Source organism: Piliocolobus tephrosceles, chromosome 11 (genome assembly GCF_002776525.5).
Source record: "Piliocolobus tephrosceles isolate RC106 chromosome 11, ASM277652v3, whole genome shotgun sequence".
NCBI classification, from domain to species: Eukaryota; Metazoa; Chordata; class Mammalia; order Primates; family Cercopithecidae; genus Piliocolobus; species Piliocolobus tephrosceles.
The window spans coordinates 101843015-101865618 of record NC_045444.1 but is presented as its reverse complement, the minus strand read 5'-3'; the positions used below and the strand labels follow the sequence as shown (position 1 = coordinate 101865618).

At 39.2% G+C, this 22604-nt stretch overlaps 1 protein-coding gene across 15 annotated transcripts in view; it reads left to right on the top strand.

Moving 5' to 3' along the window:
- The window catches only part of FN1 (fibronectin 1), a 76227-nt gene that overhangs the window by 28020 nt on the left and 25603 nt on the right, over positions 1-22604 (top strand). For all 15 annotated transcript variants that reach the window (XM_023220560.1, XM_023220543.1, XM_026454692.1 and 12 more), the window contains exons 17-27: positions 9-98; positions 867-1061; positions 1680-1952; positions 3532-3798; positions 8799-8893; positions 10305-10473; positions 10929-11015; positions 13437-13628; positions 16375-16557; positions 19835-19924; positions 21195-21464. In XM_023220560.1, the coding sequence (XP_023076328.1) occupies positions 9-98; positions 867-1061; positions 1680-1952; positions 3532-3798; positions 8799-8893; positions 10305-10473; positions 10929-11015; positions 13437-13628; positions 16375-16557; positions 19835-19924; positions 21195-21464 (1911 nt within the window). The remainder of the gene's footprint in view (positions 1-8; positions 99-866; positions 1062-1679; positions 1953-3531; positions 3799-8798; positions 8894-10304; positions 10474-10928; positions 11016-13436; positions 13629-16374; positions 16558-19834; positions 19925-21194; positions 21465-22604) is intronic.

The following is a 22604-nucleotide window of genomic DNA, read 5'->3' as shown; positions in this document are numbered from 1 at the left end:
TTTATTAGCACCCGATGCCCCTCCTGACCCAACTGTGGACCAAGTTGATGACACCTCAATTGTTGTTCGCTGGAGCAGACCCCAGGCTCCCATCACAGGTCAGCTGAGCCTCGCACTCTTTGGCTGCTATGTTAATCTTAATGACATCAGTAGGGAGGGCGCAGATTCTGACTGTGGATCTGCATATCACTTTAAATCTCCAATATAATTTATGGGAGGGAGGTGTGTGTGTGTGTGTCGGAGGGAGTTATTTTCTATGGCACATTTCCCCTCGAAACCATTTTACCAACTCCCTTATACACATACACCACAACATACACACAACCTGTAAAGCCAGCTCACTGGCTTATTAAAGCAAGTGTTCCCAGGGTTGAAGAGGTGTAATTTTCCTGAAAACCTTGCTCTAAGATTTATCCTTAAGGAGAAAGCTGAGCTGCCTTCTTAGCTCATTAGGTGATTCAACTGCCTCATCACTGAAGTTCCAAAAAGACACACACAGTGCTAGACAACTCTGCTCAGACTGGTTCATTAATTGCTTCCCTCATCTGGAGCTCAAAGAGGAAAAATCAGCTTCACATGAATATTTTCACCTAATGGCATCTCTAATTGACATTTATTAAGGATCTCAGGTCTTCAAGGATGACATTTATTATTAAAAAGGTTTGCATGACTGTTCTTATTTTATCTTCGTGCTGAGTAGTCATTATTATAAGAAGTGGCAATATTAAAAGAGTCAAAAAGAATCACTGGCTCTTCACTAATCAAGCAAGATGCTAAGGAATATTAGAAAAGGGAGGATTTATGGTGTTTCTGAGCCTCGGTCTCAAAGAAAACAGTGCATCTTACTTTTGCTGATGAATCTGCAGGGTACAGAATAGTCTATTCACCATCAGTAGAAGGCAGCAGCACAGAACTCAACCTTCCTGAAACTGCAAACTCCGTCACCCTCAGTGACTTGCAACCTGGCGTTCAGTATAATATCACTATCTATGCTGTGGAAGAAAATCAAGAAAGTACACCTGTTGTCATTCAACAAGAAACCACTGGCACCCCACGTTCAGGTAACTTTTTTAAGAAGGCACTTCCTATGTTATCTTATCAGGATTGTTCCTGAGGGAGGGTTGTTTTGTCTCTGTCAACAGTTCCCATATTCAAATTATCTTATATAATCGTTTTTCCCTACACTTCTGATGTGTAGCTGAAATGTCATAAGTAACTCATCAAAGCTGGCTACTGGCCTTTCTTATTAAAAACCAACACCATAACGTCCGTCTACAAATTTTCTCCCAGAAGCTTAAGGGTCATTTCATCTTTGATTCTTAAGTATTATAAAATGATTCAGTAAAACAAAAACCATTACATTATTTTCTGCAGTTATTTCAAAGGTTTTTTGTTTGTTTGTTTGTTTAGTATCTTTTCTTATAACCCTCTCCCCTCACCACCATATGACACTTCATATGCTGGTAACTCATTTTTTACCTATTTTAGATAAAAGGTTCAAATGTCATAATTTAAGCACTATGACTGGGCCATGAAAATATGATCTGATTAAGAGACAAAACTTAGCAAAACTCTCGAATGAGAGGCTCAGTGAACTGTCTATCACATCCAAGAAACTGGCTTCTTAAAAATAATCTTCAGCAGAAAATGTGAATGACTGGTTGACTCTTGGCTGTTAGATACAGTGCCCTCTCCCAGGGATCTGCAGTTTGTGGAAGTGACAGACGTGAAGGTCACCATCATGTGGACACCGCCTGAGAGTGCGGTGACCGGCTACCGCGTGGATGTGATCCCCGTCAACCTGCCTGGGGAGCACGGGCAGAGGCTGCCCACCAGCAGGAACACCTTCGCAGAAGTCACCGGGTTGTCCCCTGGGGTCACCTATTACTTCAAAGTCTTTGCCGTGAACCACGGGAGGGAGAGCAAGCCTCTGACTGCCGAACAGACAACCAGTATGTCTTCTCCTATCTTTACTTCCCCTCCAAATTCTCCACTCTCCACTCTCACTTCCAGCCTGTGAGGAAGTGCAGCAAACCATTGACTCAGAGGTGTATGGCTTAGAGAGAGGGAAATACCCAGCTGGCAAGGGAATGCATAGTGAACACAAAGCACATTAAACTTGAAAACAAAACTCAAACAAGCTCCATGGAGGCTAAGTGGTAACCCATTTCCAAAATACATGTACCAGCTGAAGGGTACTAAGAGGGGAGAATGGAAGAGAATCTAATTTGAGTGCATTTTTCCTGTAACTGAATATATCTAGATCAAAGTTAAAATGCAGGATCATAACACAGTAGAATTCATTTAAGAATAGCAATTGCCACGTATCTAGTATTACTAGCCACCAGCTTATCTGCTCAGTTTTCACAAGCATTATTCTCATATTTACTCTGCTTTGACCTTAGGAAGGAAGGTCTTATTATTATTATTATTTATTTTTTATTTTTTTGAGATGGAGTCTTGCTCTGTCACCAGGGCTGGACTGTAGTGGTGCGGTCTCAGCTCACTGCAACCTCTACCTCCTGGGTTCAAGCAATTCACTTGCCTCAGCCTCCCGAGTAGCTGGGACTACAGGCGTGCGCTACCATGCCCTGCTAATTTTTGTATTTTTAGTAGAAACAGGTTTCACTATGTTGGCCAGGCTGTCTCAAACTCCTGACCTCAAGTGACCACCCACCTTGGCCTCCCAAAGTGCTGGGATTATAGGCATGAGCCATGTGCCCAGCTGGAAGGTCTTACTAGTATCCATATTGAATACATAAAGAAACTGAGGCTTTAAAAAAATTCTGGAACTTGTAGGGTCACAGAGATAGGAAGGGATAGAGCTGGTTCTATAACCTATGTCCAAAGCCCATACTCTGAATTATTATACTTGACTGCCTCTTAAATATTTCCTCTATTTGAAACATAATTTAAATTTCGGTGGGAAAACTGCTGGTTATTATTCTTAAGAATAAACTCCACAACTTATGTGATTCTGATAGTGCAAACTCACCAGTATCCTACCATGAATCTGAGGATATGTTATCATTACTGTAATTACTGTCTAATCTGAACCATGTGAAAATAACTTTTATTTCTCTAGCAAACGACTATTCACAGAATATTGCTTCTGACCCATAGAGAGCTTCTTCTTGCTGTCATTTTAGGAGGCATATCACTTTTTCCTTCATCTGTTTGGCTCAGAGCAACCTGTGAAGTTCAGAAGTGTTTGTTTTGCCTTTTTAAAAAGACCATTGCTTTAATGTAACTATAATTTCTGAGAGTGATGGGAAAGTCGTGCTGGAACATTAGACTTCCCGAAGGATCACAGTCAAGCAAAATGGTTCCACAATTTCTCATGACTGGCAGAGTTTTGGCAAAGTTCTATGTAGCACTCAATCTCTTACTGGCTCAGTTTTTCCGGGGTTCTGACTTTCTTAGTTGCAACCTTGAGGAGAGAAAACTTAGACATTCAATCAAGCTTCAGGACTTGAGTTATGATCATTACTGATCTAAATATTTCTTGGCTTGTTTCATCTTTTCTCCTAGAACTGGACGCTCCCACTAACCTCCAGTTTGTCAATGAAACGGATTCTACTGTCCTGGTGAGATGGACTCCACCTCGGGCCCAGATAACAGGATACCGACTGACTGTGGGCCTGACCCGAAGAGGCCAGCCCAGGCAGTACAATGTGGGTCCCTCTGTCTCGAAGTACCCACTGAGGAATCTGCAGCCTGGATCTGAGTACACCGTATCCCTCGTGGCCATAAAGGGCAACCAAGAGAGCCCCAAAGCCACTGGAGTCTTTACCACACGTAAGCCGAAAATTAAATGCCTTTTCTTAACTATATTTACATTCTCTATTCTTCATGCTTTACAAAAAAACAAAACAACCCCCCCCCCCCAAAAAAAAAACATTAAAAAGTCAGTATATAATTTAAATCAGTGATACTAAAAATGTGCTCCGTAGACTGGCTGCTGGCCCGTTAATTGCTGCTAGTCTGCAACAAGAAAAAGAGTTGTGCCAGAATGTAAATCACAAAGCACACTGCTTAGTAGAGCTGAGCATTTTTCTGAAGCCAGATTTTCTTGATGAAGGAAGCAGTGCGTTAATTCGCACACATTGCCAAGCTCTTTCTTTCCTCTAGAGCCAGCACTTTGAGTAAATGGGTTTAAAGCACTCTGTTATTAGAAAAATTAAATTCTATTACATTAAATGAATTTACCAAATACTAGTTAAGGCAAGAAAAAATTAGCACCTATGTCTATATTCTATTACTTTGGGCATTGAATAGTAACTATAAATGCAGAATAAAAATATCTACAGGTTGAATGGGAACCAACTAATTGAACATGAAGCCAGGGAAATGATTTCTTTATGAGTGTTGGCTGCAGAAGATTAAAGTACTTTTGCAGACAGAATCACTTTTTTCTTAAATTACTCTTGAAATTCCTCAGAGGAGGAAAATATTAACAATAATTTTTGGCCATGTCTGTCCTTTTGCTCAACATTTTAAAGGAAGTGGTCTTAAATCTCCCATATATCTACATCACAATAAAGACCTCTATTCACAAACTGATTTCTATTAAATGCATTTCCATTTACATTACAGAGAATTATGAGACTCCTTATTTCTGGCTGAACATTATTTGTTATTTTCAACTTGACATTTTGAATTATAGAAGCACCTAACATAAGCACTTTTTTAGCATATATTGTAACCATGGACCAGTTTGCAATTTTCTAAGAGCTTTCAACAAATGTTACTCTTCGACTAATTTAAAAGTATGGATGTTAAAAAGCATTCAAAAAGTCAATAGAAGCCTAGTTTGTAAATAACTATGGAATTGATTTCCCAAAGAAAATATAAACTTTTCCCCATAAGAATTCATACTTTAAGGAAAACTTACTTCCATTTAAATTTACTGTATGAAATTTGGCCCATGAAGGCTTTTTCCTAAATAATCGTTAATTGTAAGCAAGGAAAATTCACTTTTAATTTGCAAATAAGCTTACCTGAAAATTTGGCTAAAATTGTACACGGTTCTAAGATAGTCTAAGATCTACTCTCATGAAATTAATGTCTTTATATTTCTTGTAAATATTCATTTCTTATAAATGTCCTTCAGTGAATTAGAATGGAGATTTCAGTGAATGTGCCCTTTCAGTAGATGCTGTCTTTTACTAAAATGTAGAATTCTATAGTTGTCTTGTTCATTCCTTAACATAAGACATATTTTATGTAGTTTCTTTGGTTGAACACAGTGCTGAAGAAAGAAAAAGCATTTTTAATGATGCTAACAATAATTAAGGGAAGGTGGTGGGTCAAGATATTTCAAGTACTTCTGAAGACATTGATATATTGGATATATTATTTTATGCTTTGCATAATAGATTCATATAAAATATAATTATTTTAATTGAAGTACTGATAGCCAAAAGTAATTTTATTAGATAAAGGTTAACATAGTGTCTGGAACATTGTATGCTTTCAAAAAATATTTGGTGAATAGATGATTGAGAAAGGAATAATAACAAAAACAGCTCAACGAAGCTTATATTTAAATAAACTAATGTAAGCAGGGTATTCTACAACTCCATTCGAACTTTAAGTACTCCTTAAGGTTGTAAACATCCTCAAGGCTTGCATGATTTTGAAATTACTAAGTTTCTGTAATTTTTTTACTTTCTTACTAAGCTGAATTCTGGGAGTAACTTTTCTGAGTTTTATAACTTGTGCTAAATTCTTAAGAGCGAATGTGAGAAAAGTTACGGGAAAAAGCTGTTTCTGGGGAAAATTCAGCTTACTCCTATATTGATAGGGCACATTTTATTTCTTTAACAGCTGGGCTTTCTTCCCTAACAAGACCTGCCAGAACCCATAGCTCACACTCAGAATCACATCCTTTGTTTGACATCGTTTGTGGGTTTGTGGTTTGGTGATTTTCCCATAATGGCCTTCCCAGGCAGAGAGCATCATCTTAAACTTGGGAAGACTCTAGCTGGCTGGCTCAAGCAATAGAAAATACCTAGTCTTAAAGCCCAGGACAGTTGAGGTGAATATAATTTGTAAAAAAGTTGTGGTTTTCACAGATGTTCAGTGAAAGAAACTGACTGTTCTCTGAATTGCTTTTTGTGGGCCATTAAAAAATGGTCACACAGGGCTGTCATGGCATTTTGGCAGAGTCAGCAGCAGCCAAATGGTGTATAATTTCAGAGGTACTAAAAGGCATCGGGGTCACCCATCCCAGTCATGTCACCCCAACCCCCAACAAACACCATCAAAATAATAACATACATAGATGAAACAGCCCACTAAACCAGTAGTACCTCAATTCAGCCATTGCAGCTATCATTACGAAGTGGCCCACACATATATTTGGCTTTTTCTCACACAATATTTTTAAAATTAAAAAATGGCTCCTTAGAATCCAGACTGAAAAAAAAAATGCGAGAATTGCGATGTTGATTCTAAATTCCCATATGGCAAAGAAAAAAAATTGACTGGAGTTGAGTTGAGACTGGAGTCTGAACACTTTTTAATCCCTGTTTGTATAACTCTGGAGACTAATTCTTTGTCTTGCCAGCCATTCATAATTTAGTATAAATACATTCAGAGGTTTTTTCCCAATGGGAACAAAATTTGATTGAGATGCAAAGAGAGGAAGAATTGTGGAGATGTCAAACATGTGACCAGGGCTACTAACACACTTGATACCCTTGAACTTAACTTACCCAACTCAAAATATCTGGCCTTCTGTGACTTTACCTTTCTACATTTATAATAAGATTTGCAAGGGTGTTAGAAAGCTCTATCTTAACTTCATATATACATTCTTTCCTTCCTTCCTTCCTTCCTTCCTTCCTTCCTTTCCTTACTTCCATCCTTTCTCCTTCCTTTCTTCCTTCCTTCCTTCCCTCCTTCCCTCCCTCCCTCCTTCCCTCCCTCCTTTCTCTCTCTCTCTCTTTCTTTCTTTCTTTCTTTTTCTTTTTTGGTGCTAAAACCCAAAACAAATTTTTTATTGAAAAAGATGATTTTTTTTATTTTTTATTTTTTGGCCAGGTGTGATGGCTCATGCCTGTAATTCCAGCACTTTGGGAGGCCGAGGTGAGCAGATCACCTGAGGTCAGGAGTTTGAGACTGGCCTGGCCAACATAGTGAAACCCCGTCTCTACTAAAAATACAAAAATTAGCTGGGTGTGGTGGCAGGCACCTATAGTTCCAGCTACGGGAGTCTGAGGCAGGAGAATCACTTGAACCCAGGAGACCGAGGTTACAGTGAGATGAGATTGTGCCACTGCACTCTAGCCTGGGTCGCAGAGCAAGAGTGCATCTCAATAAATAAATAAATAAATAAAATTTGTTTAAGTAATATTTTATTTTCTTTCTTTTTTATTTTATTTATTTATTTATTTATTGAGATGGAGTCTTGCTCTCTCACCCTGGTTGGAGTGCAGTGGTGTGATCTTGGCTCACTGCAACCTCTGTCTCCCAGGTTCAAGTGATTCTCCTGCCTCAGCCTCCCAAGCAGCTAGGATTACAGGCACCCACCACCACACCTGGCTACTTTTTATATTTTTAGTACAGATGAGGTTCCGCCATGTTGGCCAGGCTGGTCTTGAGCTCCTGGCCTCAAGTGATCCACCCACGTCAGCCTCCCAAAGTGCTGGGATAAAAGGCATGAGCCACTGTACCCAGCCAAAGTATTATTTTCAATAAGAAAAAGAACAGTGATGTCAGGATGCTAGAAAATGCAAAATAAACTTGTTATAATTCCTGATTCTGGTGATAAAATACTAAATTTTTGCAGTGTTATTATTCTGAATGAATAATCACATATTTAAAGTACAAATCTTTAGACTTCAAAGTGCATCCATGGTGGCAGATTTTGTTTAACTTTTATATATAGCATGTTTTATTGCAACCAAAAATAGTTGACCATTATTGTGGAATAATTCAGCATAAAGGTTTTTTTTTTTCTTTTTTTGAGACGGAGTCTCATTCTGTCGCCCAGGCTGGAGTGCAATGGCATGATCTCGGCTCACTGCAACCTCTACCTCCAGGGTTCAAGTGATTCTTGTGTCTCAGCCTCCCAAGTAGCTGGGACTACAGGCACGAGCCACCATGACCGGCTAATTTTTCATATTTTTAGTACAGACAGGATTTCACCATGTTGGTGAGGCTGGTCTCGAACTCCTGACCTCAAATGATCCGCCCACCTCAGCCTCCCAGAGTGCTGGCATTACAGGCATGAGCCACCAATCCCCGCCCAGCATAAAACTGTTTTTAGATCACCATCTATAATTTACCATTGTTCTTAAATTAATGATTAAGAAACAATACGATAATCAGTTTGTGGTGGCCAGTTGTACATTTTATAAGGGATTTTACACTGACGATATAGGGAAATTTATTGTCATAAAACTCAAATCCCAACAATGATGGAAAGACATGAATTAGATTATATAATTTCATTGAAAAGACTGCCTTAGCGAATATGTAACCCCTTGTTACTCAGGTATAATTCACGGGCCAACAGAATCGGTATTATCTGTGTTTGTCAGAAATGCAAACTCCCTAGTTCTTTGTTAGACCTCCAGAAACAGAATCTGCATTTTAGCCAGACCCCAGATGACGTGTGTGGCACATTAAAGATTGAGAAGCCTGATCCTCTCCCAATTCTCACCCAATGAAAAATATGTTACATTCTCTATCCACTGCTTGGTTAAACTGAGGTTCTCCGTAAAAATACTTGTTATCTCTATTCTGTGAAATCATCTGTGATTCTGAGTTTTGAAAATTGATTCTCACAGTGCAGCCTGGGAGCTCCATTCCACCTTACAACACCGAGGTGACAGAGACCACCATTGTGATCACATGGACACCTGCTCCAAGAATTGGTTTTAAGGTAAACTGCCCATGTTCCTAATCTCTGTGATACAGCCCTGAGGTGTCCTTGTGTTTCCCATGTAGTGGCAACAGGGTGCTCAGGAGTCAGGAGACCTGGGTTTTGTCACCTGGTTCTGTTCATACATCTTTGACTACATGGTCAGGGCCTAACAATCCTTCCCTGCCTACCTCACTGAATTGTTCGAAGAATGGATGGAGGCTATGAAAGTGCTTTGCAAAGGATAAAACATTAGTATGAAGCTGCTGCTTGTTTTATCTTATTTTCTCTATCCTTTCCCGCAGGGAACTACATTTCAAAAAAACATAGGAAAACTTTATTTGATGTGTTGTTCTAAATGGGTGTGAACAAGTTCACAAAAGCCAATTTAGGGAGACCAATTAAACTCAGAGTCACTTAAAAATCGCATTTTCATCCAATCAGTTTCATCTCCAACTGTTCAAAGCGCTGCGGGTCAATCTCTTAATAGAAGTTAAGATTAAGGTTTCCCTGTGGATACCTGGATTCATCTCCTTTAAAGTAATGATATTAGGGAAGTGATGAATACAAATGAATATGTTTAAAAGAATTCCATTCTTTGGCATTTAGTGTGAATAGAGAAATATTTGTTATCACTGGAAATCATGACTCAATCCCCTTGATTATTTAAAAAAATACACCAAAGATAAAGTATATAAATGGCCATACTTATGATTATGCTACTCAAATATAGAGGAACTTTTTGAAGATTGCCAGTATACCTTTTAAATTCCCTTAATAATGTCATGCTGACTTTCAGAAGCCTTATGGTGTGTGAAGGATCTCTTTAGAGTTGGACACTATTTGATAGCACGGTGTTACCTGAGTTTTTGAAAAAGGATCTTAAAAGGATTTTAAATTATGGGCATAGTTATTCTAATTCTTCTCTTGTAATGTATCATCCTGCAGTTGAAGCTATGAACATAGCTCTTTGAAAGGTGTGTTTTTGCAATACAGTTGCTACAGGGGCTAGTGCCTTTACATGGCAACTAAAAGATGAATTGAATGTGAATAACTCATTAAAGGGAGAGCTCAAACATTCCTTCTAGCACACACACAGAAAAATAGAAACAAACTACCATGTGGCCCACAGTCCTTGCATACGTCTGGTTTGTAACAAGAGATTCTTTATCAAGCAAAACAGTATGTAATGACATTTTTCTGGAACTTTCCATCACAAGCCACCTTAATGCAGTTTGCAAGATACCTCCCCCACCTTGGGGGAGTTTCCAGCTAAAGTATATAAAAGAGTCCCCAAATCATTTCCTAATAAAAGTACATTGTGCAGTTTCTGAAGAGTCTACATTATTTAAAGCATAATCACAACCTCACAGCAGTAACAGGCCTCTGGAAATATTCGTCCTTGGTGTTTATTTTGCTTTCCTTCCTCTAGCTGGGTGTACGACCAAGCCAGGGAGGAGAGGCACCACGAGAAGTGACTTCAGATTCAGGAAGCATCGTTGTGTCTGGCTTGACTCCAGGAGTGGAATATGTCTACACCATCCAAGTCCTGAGAGACGGACAGGAAAGAGATGCGCCAATTGTAAACAAAGTGGTGACATGTAAGAAGAACTCTTTTTCCCTTCTCTATTAGTTTTTAAAACTGTTCCACTTTTTGAAAAAAGCTAGTGTCAATATCACTTTTTACTTATGAGAACGGCACAGGGGAGATATCTTATCCTTACTTAAATTATTAATGCTATTCCTGAATTTGGAGTAGCAGGTTCAATTCAAGCTTTATATTTTATGGCATCAGAAATGTTCTTTCCATGTCAAGAATATTTATGAAAAGGCAAGATGAAAATAATTTCAATAGTATTGCAAAATCATTAATCATAAAAAAAGTCTTTGTCAGAGAATTGCTACTGTCCATCATGTTTTCATAACGTAACCTATATTTATACGGGAGAGAGGGAGGCAAGAAGCGTGGAAGAGAGGGAGGTAGGGAAGGAGGAAAGATTACACAGGTCAAGAGCTTTGTGTCAGCTTTAACTTGTAAAATTTTCTTTCTGCATAGCATTGTCTCCACCAACAAACTTGCATCTGGAGACAAACCCTGACACTGGAGTGCTCACAGTCTCCTGGGAGCGGAGTACCACCCCAGGTAAGTTTGGGATGGAGCACAGGGCAAGTATACACCATACCTTCCCAAGACAAAGATTTTAGAAACTGTTTCTTTCAGAGAAAGAAAGGATTCAAATTACAAATGCTCAGCTCTCCATACAAACTATAGCAGTACATGACATACGTCATGGGGCAGCCTGCAGAATGCTTTAATCCACGTTGACTTCAATCACAGGAAACAGAACAATCTTACACTAGTCTAGGGGGACAAGGCAGATCCTCACACAGCTGTAGGGCTGAAGAAAAGCACTGTGGAAGGTGCCTTTTGCTGAGTGCATAAAAAATTGCCAAACAAATGGCTGAAGTCATATTACGTAATTTCCCTTTTGTGAGTTGTTACAGAGCCTAGGTTTATTATTCCCTGAAGTTTTATGAATGTTTTGTCATGAGTTGCACCACAAATATTTAAGGGTGATGAAAGGCAGAAATGCCTTTGTTTTACAGAATAAGAAAACTGAGACTTAGAAAAAATTGGCCTACTCATAGTCACACATTTTAAATGTTACAAAACTGGGATTGTAACTTAAGTTTGTAGACTCCTTCTCACACCCAACATCACATATTTGGAATGTAATTTTTTAAAATTATATTCTATGCAAACTGAAAAATTTGATTAAGGGGTCTCTTGACCATTTTTAAAGCTTTAAATGAAGCATTTCTCTAAATTCCTTGTTCACATATATTTGAAAATTATTTATAAAATGCTAAAATGTATAAAGATAGCTGTAATAATAGTCAAATAGTACGATGTACTATGGCAATAACAGGAAATTTTAGATATTCATTATTTTTGCCAAAACCACATGGAAGTCTCACAAAACTTATGGAGAAAAATCTTAAACAAAAATAGAAGTTCCAATGAATGTTGATTGCATTCTTACCTCTTATATTTGTTCATTTAAGGGATATGTTTAGTTTATTCCTTAGCTATTTCTAATTTTACTGTTAAATTATTGTGAAATTTTTGTTAAAAAAAAAAAGTACTATATAGTTTTTATCTTTGCCAGGGAATAGAGCTAAGGCTATCATCTCTAAGTCTGATTAATGCATGCAACCACACAGAAAAAAACTAGCTCAGAATATCTCTTTTAATCTCCCTCTGAAGTAGAATGATTTTGGTAAAGTTTTCATTATCTGTGGAAACATCGTTTAAGCCAAAGCTATACAATTTCCAGCTGAGTTGCTCCGAATCTGAAACTTTCAGTCGGCAAGCTTCATGCTTGTTAGCAGCAGGATCATTCATACCTTGTCTCAATGACCCAGCCCACACATTTGGAGGATCACTAGCAAGTGTAATGATCTCAATATTTACTTCTCATTCAGTTGGGTTTCCTTGTATTTGCCACATTAGTGTTTACCCTGTTCCTAATGGCAAATGAAATTCTGCCATCTCCTTGCCTTTTATAAAGTTTAATACACTTTCTCATTTTACTTCTAATCTGGCCCTACAGCTCTCTAGTCCTGTTTTTATTTGAATGTCTCTCATCCTCCTCAACTCTTTTACTGCCCAATTTCTATGATTCCTGAAGACTTCAACAATCAATACTCTCTTTTTTTGTTTTCGTTTTTGTTTTTGAGACAGAGTCTCGTTCTGTCACCCAGGCTTGGAGTGCAGTGGCACCATCTCGACTCACTGCAACCTCCGCCTTCTGGGCTCAAGCGATTCTCGTGACTCAGCCTTCCGAGTAGGTGGGACCACAGACATGCCCCACCATGTCCAGCTAATTTTTGTATTTTTAGTAGAGATGGGGTTTTACCATGTTGGCCAGGCTGGTGTCGAACTCCCAACCTCAGGTGATCTGCCTGCCTCAACCTCCCAATCAATACTCTTTATAGAATAAGTATCACCACTTTTGTTTTTCACCTTTTCTCCTTTCTTGGTTCTCTTCCTATAAAGCCCATAGTTTCAGACCTTTTAAATTAGGAGAGCTGTCTGGGGAATGTGCTTAAGGTTGAGAGCGATTCCATACTATGCAGGTAGAAAGGAATATTCCTCAGCTGTCTTCAAATGATTCATTAAGGAAAAGCAGGGTACAGTGGTAGGACCATGGCATTTGGAAATGAAAGCTTTTGGGAATCACTCCCCTGGTTCAAGATTTCCTTTAAAGTGAGGATCTTGGCGGAGGTTGAAGTGAGCCAAGATCGTGCTGCTGCACTCCAGCTTGGGTGATAGAGGGAGACTGTGTCTCAAAAAATAAAAACATAAAACAAAATAAAGTGAGGATCTTAGTACTGCCTGAAAGGATTGTTGCAAGCATTGAAAGACAGTGACAGTGGAGTCCTCATCAAATGCCAAGTCCTTCTGCATTCTGCTCTGTGAGTCCGTCATTGGAGTCTAGTTAAATATGCTCTGGCTCACAGATGCTCTGTGCAATAACTTCCTCTTTTCTTTTTCCTCCAGACATTACTGGTTATAGAATTACCACAACCCCTACAAACGGCCAGCAGGGATATTCTTTGGAAGAAGTGGTCCATGCTGATCAGAGCTCCTGCACTTTTGATAACCTGAGTCCCGGTCTGGAGTACAATGTCAGTGTTTACACTGTCAAGGATGACAAGGAAAGTGTCCCTATCTCTGATACCATCATCCCAGGTAATAGAAAAATAAGCTGCTATCCCGAGAGTGGCACTTCCAATAAGAGTGGGGATTAGCACCTTAATCCCTAGACGGTTAAGGGTGTCAAATATAGTTGGGATTTAATTCCGATGTCCCAGCTGCATTCTCCAAAACCAAGAAGTCAAAGCAGTGATTTGGACAAATGCTTGCTGTTAACACCGCTTTACTGTCTGTGCTTCACTGGGATGCTGTGTGTTGCAGCGAGTATGTAATGGAGTGGCAGCCACGGCTTTAACTCTGTGATGTCCGCTCACATGGAAGTATGACTAAAACACTGTCACGTGTCTGTACTCAGTACTGACAGGCTCAAAGTAATATGGTAAATGCATCCCATCAGTACATTTCTGCCTGATTTTACAGTCCATATCAATTTCCAACAGCTGCCTATAAAATAGTTTTGTCCTCGTATGTGAGCACTAAAACAGCATTTGGTTGACACGTCCAGTTTTTCATCTTGCAGTTTTCAAATCCTTCTTTTTAAAAATTGGATTAAAAAAAAAAAGTAAAAGCCACACCTTCAGGGTGTTCTTTGTTGTGGCTTGAAAGACAACATTGTAAAGGCCTGTCTAAGGATAGGCTTGTTTGTCCATTGGGTTATAACAGAATGAAAGCACTGGACAGTTGTGTCCCCCTTTGGACGCTTCAGAAGAATGCTTTTACTAACGTTAATTACATATGTTGATTATGAATGAACTAAAATAGTGGCGATAGCCTTGACCTTAGGCCTCTTTCCTAAGCCTCAATGTGCTTTTGAATGGCACATTTCACACCATACATTCATAATGCATTAGCGTTATGGCCATGATACTGTCATGAGTTTTGTATGGGAGAAAAAATATCAATTTATCACCTAATTATTATTATTTTTTAACCTTCTTCATGCAAGCTTATTTTCTACTAAAACAGTTTTGGAATTATTAAATAATACTGATACTTACTTCATATACTTATTTCAGATACTTATTAAACATTGCTGATGCTTACTTCAGATATTATGTCTAGGCTGTAAGAATGGTTTTGACATCCTTAACGGGCATATGATTTTTAGGAATCTGAACAGTTCAAATTGTACCCTTTAAGGACATTTTCAAAATGCAAACAAAACAAAACAAAAAATCCCTAAAAGAATATTGTAACCTGTTTTATTCTTCCAGGGAAGCAAACTGCTCATGATGCTTAGGAAGTCTTTTCAGAGAATTTAAAACAGATTGCATATTACCATCATTGCTTTAACATTCCATCAATTTTACTACTGGTAACCTGATATACACTGCTTTATTTTTTCCTCTTTTTTTGCCTCTATTTTCCTTTTGCCCCCTCCTTTACTTTGTAACTCAATAGAGGTGCCCCAACTCACTGACCTAAGCTTTGTTGATATAACCGATTCAAGCATCGGCCTGAGGTGGACCCCGCTAAACTCTTCCACCATTATTGGGTACCGCATCACAGTAGTTGCGGCAGGAGAAGGTATCCCTATTTTTGAAGATTTTGTGGACTCCTCAGTAGGATACTACACAGTCACAGGGCTGGAGCCGGGCATTGACTATGATATCAGCGTTATCACTCTCATTAATGGCGGCGAGAGTGCCCCTACTACACTGACACAACAAACGGGTGAATTTTGAAAACTTCTGTGTTTGAGACATAGATGGTGTTGCATGCTGCCACCAGTTACTCTGGTTAAATATGGATGTTTCAAGGGGGAAGTCAGCAGTTGGCCAAAGATTAAGACAGGGCGGACTGGGGGAATATGGAATCAAATGCATCTGCTAAACTGATTGGAGAAAAACATATGCAAGTATTCTTCAGTACACTCTCATTTAAACCACAAGTAGATATAAAGCTAGAAAAATTCAGATGTCTGTTCTGTTAAATATAAAATAGTAAATGTTCATTCAATTTGGAGATCTAGAATTTTTCTTCTTAAATACCAAACACGAATACCAAATTGTATAAGCACCAATTAATTATAAGAAATATATCTCCAAAATGTACCATCATGCTCTTCCGTCTACCCTTTGATAAACTCTACCATGTTCCTTCTTTGTAGCTAAAAAATCCATCAAAATTTAGGGTAGAGTGTTTTGAGGTAGGAGAAAAGTAAACTTGGGAGCATTCTAGGTTTTGTTGCTATCACTAGGTAAAGAAATACCTCTTTAACCACAGTCTGGGGACATGCATGCAACATTTTAAAGGTTCTCTGCTGTGCATGGGAAAAGAAACATGCTGAGAACCAATTTGCATGAACACTTTTCACTTGTAAGTAGAATTCACTGAATGGAATTGTAGCTCTAGACATCTCACATGGGGGGAAGTTTAGGACCCTCCTGTCTTTTTGTCTGTGTGCATGTATTTCTTTGTAAAGTACCGCTATGTTTCTCTTTGCTGTGTGGCAACTAAAGCCTCTTCAGCCTGGGATAAAATAATCTGCAGTGGTATTAATAATGTACGTAAAGTCAACATATTTGAAAATAGATTAAAATTATTTTTTTTAAATATATCGATGATGGCAAAAAGGTTAAAGGGGGCCTAACAGTACTGTGTGTAGTGTTTTATTTTTAACAGTAGTACACTATGACTTAAAATAGATTTAGATTAGACTGTTTGCATGATTATGATTGTTTCCTTTATGCATGAAATATTGGTTTTACCTTTCCAGCTACTTCGTTAGCGTTAATTTTAAAATTACATTAACTGAGTCTTCCTTCTTGTTCGAAACCAGCTGTCCCTCCTCCCACTGACCTGCGATTCACCAACATTGGTCCAGACACCATGCGTGTCACCTGGGCTCCACCCCCATCCATTGATTTGACCAACTTCCTGGTGCGTTACTCACCTGTGAAAAATGAGGAAGATGTTGCAGAGTTGTCAATTTCTCCTTCAGACAATGCAGTGGTCTTAACAAGTAAGCAGTCAAATGTATCTGTTCCATAAATATTAACCCAGCCGTAAATATTAACCCAGAGCATAGCAAATGAATTCTGAGTTCTCAAGTAGGAGCAGCTAAAAGCAAGAGAGCTGCAACCAAGCTACAAACTAAACTCCAAATTCAATGTACAGCTCCATAAATTTTGAAAGCTGTAATGTTTGTTGCTATCTTAATATACTTTTGGTATCTACAGCTTTTAAAAAATCATAGCGGAAAAACACCAGCAGAAAAGTTCCATGACTTTAAACAAACTCCGCTTCCAAATAAGCATATAAAAATAAGTGAATATCAAGAGAAATTACATGACTAAATCTAAATCTTTAGAGAAAAAAATGAGAACTGAAAATAGTGTCACTATGCGTGCTTTATTCTTATTTTTATAAAATAAAGTGTCAGCAGTTGATTGATTTAGGATTTGAATACTTAGAAAAGTGACTGATTGCTTGGGCTAGATTAGGATGTTGTTTTGAAGAGAGTCAGAAGTTTAATTTGTACTTCAAAAAGAATCTGTTAGAAGGATTTCTCAGAAGGCTGAGAGCTCAGAAAAAAAAAAAAAACTAACATTAAATAAACAACAATTTATGGAAATTGTCTCTTTCTAGTCCCAACCATTATAGAATAGACATCTTTTGTTAAAGAATCAAACAGTAGGCTGCAAGATGGTGCTGTGTTTCACATAAACAGTGCTTTTTATTATTTTCACTGTAATAGTCAAATATATAATAACAGCAAAAGATTCTACATAAGGGAAAAATAGCTTACATTTAGGTACATTAACAAATATTAGTCTGAAAACATCTTCTACCTTTCAAACATAATTTAGACAATGAAACACAAAGAAGAGCAGCTTAGCGTGACCATAATCTTGGTTTCTTACTTTATGGCTGAGGGCAAGAATATCTTTATTTGGCATATCCACTACCCCAGGGCTATTGCTTCTGTTCTAGAGCACCCTGGAATCACTAATTACAGCATCACCCAGTATACAAGCCCCTGCATCACAATGTCTGCCCCTTAGCCATAGACCTGTCACATGTTAATCATGTGTTCTAAGACCTTATTATAATTCTAATGCTACAAATGACCTCAAGGTAGCCTCTCTCCCTCCTAGCAAAGTCATTATTATCCTCTTTTAAAGATGAAGCAAGCCAGGTGCAATGGCTCTTGCCTGTATAATCCCAGCACTTTGGGAGGCTGAGGTGGGCCAATTGCTTGAACCCAGGAGTTCGAGACCAGACTGGGCAACACAGTGAGACCAAGTCTCTAAAAATATACAAAAATTAGCCGGGCATGGTGGTGCACACCTGTGGTCTCAGCTATGTAGGCGGTTGAGGTAGGAAGGTCACCTCAGCCTGGGGAGGTTGAGGCTGCAGCAAGCCGTGATCGTGCCACTGCACTCCAACCTGGGTGACAGAGTGAGACCCTGTCTCAAAAAAATAAGCAAACAAACATGAAGCAGTTGAGGTCCCCAATGGTTAAGTAAATTGCCACTGGCCAGCTACTAAGGTGGAAATGGAATCCAAGCATCTGGTTCTCCAGTCTGGCACTTTTCCAAACTTTGCAGGAGGCTTTACAGAAAAAGCCCTCCGCTGAAGGGCAAATGGTGTGCAGGGGAATGAGGGTTTAGTGAGTAGGAGTTCCAGGTTTAGAAACCTCACTCTCTGTATCTTTTACATGTACAAATATTTACCATATGTTACAATTCCTCTAGTATTCAGTACAGTAACATGCTGCACAGGCTAGTAGCCTAGGAGCAGTAGGCTAGACCATATAGCTTATAGCTTAGGTGTGTCGTAGGCTCTACCATCTAGGTGTTTTTTGTTTTTTGTTTTGAGACGGAGTCTCCCTCTGTTGCCCAGGATGGAGTACAGTGGCATGATCTGGCCTTACTGCAACCTCCAACTCCCAGGCTCAGGCAATTTGCCTCAGCCTCCCGAGTAACTGGGATTACAGGCATGAGCCACCAGATCCGGCTAATTTTTTTGTATTTTTAGTAGAGGTGGGGTTTCACGACGTTGGCCAGGCTGGTTTTGAACTCCTGATCTCAAGTGATCCACCCTCCTTGGCCTCCCAAAGTGCCGGGATTATAAGCCCATCTAGGTTTGTATAAGTACACTCTATGATGCTTACACAATAAAATCACCAAATCACATACTTATCAAAATGTATCTCCATCATTAAGCTATGCATGATTGTGTATCAAAATGGAAGAAGAGGCTGGGCACAGTGGCTCACGCCTGTAATCCCAGCATTTTGAGAGGCCAAGGCGGGCGGATCACGAGGTCAAGATTTCTAGTCCAAGCCTCGCCAACACAGTGAAGCCCTGTCTCTATTACAAATACAAAACTTAGCCAGGCATGGTGGCAGGCACCTGTAATCCCAGCTACTCCGGAGTCTGAGGCAGGAGAATCACTTGAACCCAGGAGGCAGAGGTTTCAGTGAGCCAAGATCACACTACTGCACTCCAGCCTGGGCAACACAGTGAAAGTCTGTCTCCAATAAAAGAAAAAGGAAGAAGAGACTCAGGGATGTATATTTAATTTTTAAAAAACTCTTCTGCTCTCATTTTAATATGGCAGAACCGATTGCTTTCTCTTGAAGTGTGGCTTTTTTCCAGTAAAGGTTAATTGCTAAGACCACCAGTGCTGGCCTGGGTCAATCCCGGTATGATCCTGGGCAAGTAAATTAAAGAAGATAGATTCTCTGTGCCTCAGTATTTTTTGTTGTTATTGTTTTTTGGTTTTTTGTCATTTACAAAATGGAGATAATTGTAGTAAATCAAATTTTTAGAGGTGATATGTTTGCTCATTTCTTGAATGCGGTGATGGTCTCCCAAGTCACACATATGTAAAAACCCATCAAATCACTTTAAATATACGCAGTACATTGTATGGCAAGAAAATTGCTTTTAAAAGTAGCGAACTACCTCTCAGGTTGTTGTTAGGCATCAATGGCAATCCATAGCACCACAGCCAGGATTATCATGTGCCCTCCAGAGGCATACTCAGGTGGATGCGAGAAATATCCACCTGTTGCAGCAACTTCATCCCACTTGAAATCCAGCTGAGTCATCTAAATACAGACCTTCGCCAGGTCTGTTCACTGAACACTTTGCCTTAGTGTTCACTTAAGTGTAAGTAGGGCTTTAGGACTGCACATTTGGATATTTCATCAGTTGAAATAGTCCCGGGCGCGCTTTGGTTTCTCATGCTTTCGAGCACAGTTTTAAAATAAGCCCCACTTGCCCCTTCAGATCTACTGCCTGGTACAGAATATGTAGTGAGTGTCTCCAGTGTCTACGAACAACACGAGAGCACACCTCTTAGAGGAAGACAGAAAACAGGTGAGTGGTGTTGGCAGTATGACTATCCAGTCATACTGGATAAAGTCAAAAGTATGACTTTTGCCTACCAATTCTGTATAACAAATGAAATACATCTCCATTTTTTGTGGTCGTGGTGTGTGTACTTTTGTCATCACAGTATGATTTTATCACTGGTCTGAAAAACTAAGATACCTTACTCAACAATCACCTAGACTTTCAGTCACTAACAAATTAATCAAGAAATTTGTTGTCTGTCCTTTTAAAAAACATTTCCTAAGAAGATCTTTGTTATTTAGATTTAGTGGACATTCCTTTTCATTAGGTGGCTCTGTCTAATGGCTGACCCAACACTCATTGTCATCTATTTTTCTTCCTTTACTAACCCAGCAAGTTTACTTTTTTTTTTTACTTAATAAAATATGAATTTACTAGAAGGAAGTTGAACTGAACCTCATAAATATTATGTACTTAAATATGAATGCTGCTTTTAATTTTTTCTTTAAAAAGATACAGTTTAGTATATTCGTTAATTTATTTATAGTCTACTTGCTTCCAAAAAGGACTTACGATATCTTAGTTTGGTTTCTTATTGAATAGAACTAGTAAATGCTGTAACTAAAACAGAAATTTGCTGGAAGTCCCAGAGACTAAGTGGTTTAAATTTGCAACAAACTCTGAATTTTTGTGCATTTTTCAAAAATGCATTTTTCAAAAATGTCAATTCATGAGGAATTATCAGCATTGTAATTTGTCTGGGATAATGTCTTTAGTTTCAGAAAGTTTTGTGTTTGGCATCATTACCACTCTGTTGACATATAAATTCCCTCTTGAGCTTAGGAGGCTTCTCTGAGAGTCAAACATTTACCTTGAGAGTGGGCAGATCTTGCTTTACTTGGAAGGGATACACTTACAGCATAGAAACATAGAATACTTAAATACTGAAGAATTTGAAAATATCAATTCTCAGAAGATCTTTAACACTTATCTCTAAATGTAACACAGAAACCTACTGTAATAACCCCTAAAAATTGCTTGAATTACTACTTAGCAAAAGAAAAATATGAGTGATTGAGCTGGCTGTTTTGAAGTGAGTCCATTTAAGATTTTAAAATTCATATGTAGCTTAGAATCAGTACATCTTACTCTGAGGTTTATGGAAAATCATGGTATTGATGAGACAGGAATGAAATGTTGGACGTACGTTAATTTCCCCTACACCTTCTTCACTTCCTAAACTGGTGGTATCTTTTCTTCTTTTTTCTCTTCCTCCCCTGGGTGGGAAAAACAGGTCTTGATTCCCCAACTGGCATTGACTTTTCTGATATTACCGCCAACTCTTTTACTGTGCACTGGATTGCTCCTCGAGCCACCATCACTGGCTACAGGATCCGCCATCACCCCGAGCACTATAGCGGGAGACCTCGAGAAGATCGGGTGCCCCCCTCTCGGAATTCCATCACCCTCACCAACCTCACTCCAGGCACAGAATATGTGGTCAGCATCGTTGCTCTTAATGGCAGAGAGGAAAGTCCCTTACTGATTGGCCAACAATCAACAGGTAACTTGTTTTCTGGTCTGCAAAGAAACTCAGAAGACTTTCCTACCCAGTTGGTAGATTCTGTAAAGTAGCTTGCTGTTGTCTGTCATCAGCTCTTAAAAAAAAAGAAATAGATCACTGCCATGGGACATGGAGAGGGAAGTCAGAGAATGTGTGGAGAAACACCTCGCTTAGAATATGGTAAAGAAGTCCCCTGGGAATCCAGAAGTGGAGAAGCACCTCCTATAGGAGATTCCCTCAGATCATCACTCTTCAAACCAAGTTGACTCTCTAACTTCTCAATGCCCAGAAGACAGCAATCCCATCAGTTACAGAAAGTTCAACCTGGACTCATGGTTTGGAGCCAAGTCAGAATTGCTTTGCTTAGAGCAATTGAAATTAGGTTCCAGACTCTGAATTTGGGTTTGACTATTGCTATAAAAAAAAAAAAAGAAGTCCAGGCATGGTAGCAGTAAAGAAGATCATTTTTTTCCTCTCAAGAAATTTCTCACCTGATTTGAGCATTTATGCATTTCTAATAACACAAGTTTTATTGAAAATGTAGAAAATTGGCCAGATGTGGTGGCTCACGCCTGTAATCTCAGCACTTTGGGAGGCCGAGGTGGGCAGATCACTTGAGGTCAGAAGTTCAAGACCAGCCTGGCCAATACAGTGAAACCCCATCTGTACTAAATATACAAAAATTAGCAAGGTGTGGTGGCATATACCTGTAATTCCTGCTACTCGGGAGGCTGAGGCAGGAGAATCTTTGAACCCGGGAGGCGAAGGTTGCAGTGAGCTGAGATCAAGCCATTGCACTCCAGCCTGGGTGACAGAGCAAGACCTTGTCTCAAAAAAAAAAAAAAGGCAGGGGGGCCAGGTGCAATGGCTCACGCTTCTGATCTCAGCACTGTGGGAGGCCAAGGCGGGTGGATCACAAGGTCAAGAGATCGGGACCATCCTGGCCAACATGGTGAAACCCCGTCTCTACTAAAAATACAAAAATTAACTGGGCATGGTCACATGCGCCTGTAGTCCCAGCTACTTGGGAGGCTGAGGCAGGAGAATCACTTGAACCCAGGAGGCGGAGGTTGCAGTAAGCCAAGATTGTGCCACTGCTCTCCATCCTGGCAACAGAGCAAGAATCTGTCTCAAAAAAAA